Below are 3,077 nucleotides of genomic sequence, written 5' to 3' on the forward strand. Positions count from 1 at the left end.
TGATAAATAACACAAACAATACATCAATCAAACAAAATACATAAAACAGCCTATATAGTACATATCAAGATAGACATAGACATAATCCATATGTATCAAAAAAAGAGCTTTGACTGCACAAAATGGTCATAAACATGTTGATTGTAATTTCTAATACGATGTCCAGAAAAAGTATTCGTACCCCTTGAAATTTTCCACATTTTGTCATGTTACAACCAAAAACATAAATGTATTTTATTGAGATTTTATGTAATGGACCAACACAAAGTGGCACATGATTGTGAAGTGGAAGGAAGGAAAAATGATAAAAGGTTTTCACATTTTTTTACAAATATCTGAAAAGTGTGGCGTACATTTGTATCCCTGAGTCAATACTTTGTAGAACCACCTTTCACTGCAATTACAGCTGCAAGTCTTTTTGGGGATGTCTCTACCAACTTTGCCCATGTAGAAAGTAACATTTTTGCCCATTCTTCTTTGCAAAATAGCTCAAGCTCTGTCAGATTGAATGGAGAGCGTCTGTGAACAGCAATTTTCAAGTCTTGCCACAGATTCTCAATCAGATTTAGGTCTGGACTTTGACTGGGCCGTTCTAACACATGAATATGCTTTGATCTAAATCAATCCATTGTAGCTCTGGCTGTATGTTTGGGGTGGCTTATGCAGACTCTAACAGGTTTTCTTCTAAGACTGCCCTGTGTTTGGCTCCATCCATCTTCCCATCAACTCTGACCAGCTTCCCTTTCACTGCTGAAGAAAAGCATTCCCACAACATGATGCTGCCACCACCATGTTTCGCAGTGGGGATGGTGTGTTCAGGGTGATGTGCAGTGTTCGTTTTCTGTCACACATAGCATTTTGCTTTTAGGCCAAAAAGTTCCATTTTGGACTCATCTGACCAGAGCACCTTCTTCCACGTGTTTACTGTGTCCCCAAAATGGCTTCTTACAAACTGCAAACAGGACTTCTTATGGCTTTCTTTAAACAATGGCTTTCTTCTTTGCCACTCTTCCATAAAGGCCAGATTTGTGGAGTGTACGACTAACAGTTGTCCTGTGGACAGATTCTCCCACCTGTGCTGTGGATTTCTGCAGCTCCTCCAGAGTTACCATGGGCCTCTTGGCTGCTTCTCTGACTAACGCTCTCCTTGCCCGACCTGTCAGTTTAGGTGGATGGCCATGTCTTGGTAGGTTTGCAGATGTGTCATACTCTTTCCATTTTAGGATGATGGATTGAACAGTGCTCCATGAGATGTCCAAAGCTTGGGGTATTTTTTTAAACCTAACCCTGCTTTAAACTTCTCCACAACTTTATCTTTGACCTGTCTGGTGTGTTCCTTGGCCTTTATGATTTGGTTTGTTCACTAAGGTTCTCTAACAAACCTAAGAGGACTTCACAAAGCAGCTGTATTTATACTGAGATTAAATCACACACAGGTGAACTCTATTTACTACTTGGGTGAATTCTGAGGGCATTTGGTTCCACTAGATCTTATTTAGGGGTATCATTTTTCTTCCACTTCACAATTATGTGCCCTCTTTGTGTTGGTCTATCACATGAAATCCCAATAAAATACATTTACAATTTTGGTTGTAACATGACAAAATATAGAAAATTTCAATGGGGTATGAATACTTTTTAAAGGCACTGTATGTTCTGATATATAGGTTTTAAGGACTTTTGTATAAATAAAACGTGTGTTTTTTTATAACAGATTGTATTTGTGTGGTACTCCTTGTGGCACTTAAAAATCCAATTTTCACATCACCTCCTCTCAGTAAGGAGATGTGTGGATTTACCTTCTATTTAATTCATTTTTTTTAAGAAGTAGCTCCTTCCTTTACATGGTGTCTAATGCCATTCTTTAACCCCATAATGTGGTTTCAACATCTCTATCCCAGTGATTTCACAATTTATACCTTTAGCCATAGGATTCAATGCATACCACCTAAGTATTCTTCTGACATCAAGGATATGCGTATGCACAGATTTTTTTTTTAATATTTACTTTTCTATCACATTTAAATTTTTAATAAAAAAAAAATGGTTTTATTTTTTCAATAGCTTTTTTAATATCCTTGTTCCTGAATGTGTATATGATTGGATTAAGCAATGGAGTCATTACAGTGTAAAATAGAGAGAGGACCTTGTTCAGAATATCCAGTTGTCCTTTTGTTGGAAACAAATACACAGCGATTAGCGTCCCGTAAAAAATGCACACTACGGTCAAGTGAGAGCTGCAGGTGGTGAAGGCTTTTTGTCTTCCTGTAATTGATTTCATTTTGAGGATGGTTAAAACAATATAGATATACGATATAACAATTAACATAAAAGGTGCTACGACACAGATGAAACCTATTACATAGGTCTGATTATGGATCCATGAAGTATCAGAGCAGGAAAGCTCAATAATGGGTTCATAGTCACAGAAGAAGTGATGAATGATGTTTGGTCCACAGTAGTATAGACTGCACAAAGATATAGAATTAACCAATGTCATTTTTAAACTTAATAACCAGATGATAATCACTGATTTAATGCAAATTGATTGGTTCATTAAAGAGTTGTAATGCAGTGGCTTACAGATGGCCAAATACCGGTCATAGGACATCACAGTCAGTAGAAAAAACTCTGAGGCCTCAGCATTTACAAAAAAGGAGAACTGGATGATACATTCAGCAAGAGACATGGTACATCCATCATGTAAGATGATATAAAGAAAGTTAGGAAGAATATCTGTGGACAGAATTATATCAAGCAATGATAGTTGGGTGATGAAGAGGTACATGGGAGAATGAAGTGTTTTACTCAGATGATATAAAATCACAATGAAGAGATTTCCAGAAATAGTAACACAAAATATGATAAAGAGCACTGAGAAAAATAGAATTTGTATGCTTTTTATATTTGGGAAACCTGTTAGCACAATATAGGTGATGTTATTGTGATAGCCCATCTGGTAAAAGAATATAAAAATGCTTTAGGTTGCAAGCATAAGAAAATGTACTATGTATGGCAAAACAAAAACAACATTTAGTCTGACGTGTATCCATTCAATTTTGTTAGGATCCTTCTTC

The 3,077-nt window shown here is 36.5% G+C and overlaps 1 protein-coding gene across 1 annotated transcript; it reads right to left on the minus strand.

Moving 5' to 3' along the window:
• Nucleotides 1-1,848: 1,848 nt before the first annotated feature.
• Nucleotides 1,849-2,788, minus strand: LOC141134819 (olfactory receptor 5G25-like). The gene has a single exon (XM_073624254.1). The coding sequence runs from the start codon at nt 2,786-2,788 to the stop codon at nt 2,030-2,032; it is 759 nt and encodes a 252-aa protein (XP_073480355.1). The 3' UTR covers nt 1,849-2,029.
• Between the last annotated feature and the right edge of the window lie 289 nt (nt 2,789-3,077).

The sequence above is a fragment of the Aquarana catesbeiana genome, linkage group LG03 (genome assembly GCF_042186555.1).
Source record: "Aquarana catesbeiana isolate 2022-GZ linkage group LG03, ASM4218655v1, whole genome shotgun sequence".
NCBI classification, from domain to species: Eukaryota; Metazoa; Chordata; class Amphibia; order Anura; family Ranidae; genus Aquarana; species Aquarana catesbeiana.

Excerpts from the sequence above, each read along its gene's own strand:
- LOC141134819 (XM_073624254.1), bottom strand. The coding sequence starts at position 2,788 with ATGTACCTCTTCATCACCCAACTATCATTGCTTGATATAATTCTGTCC.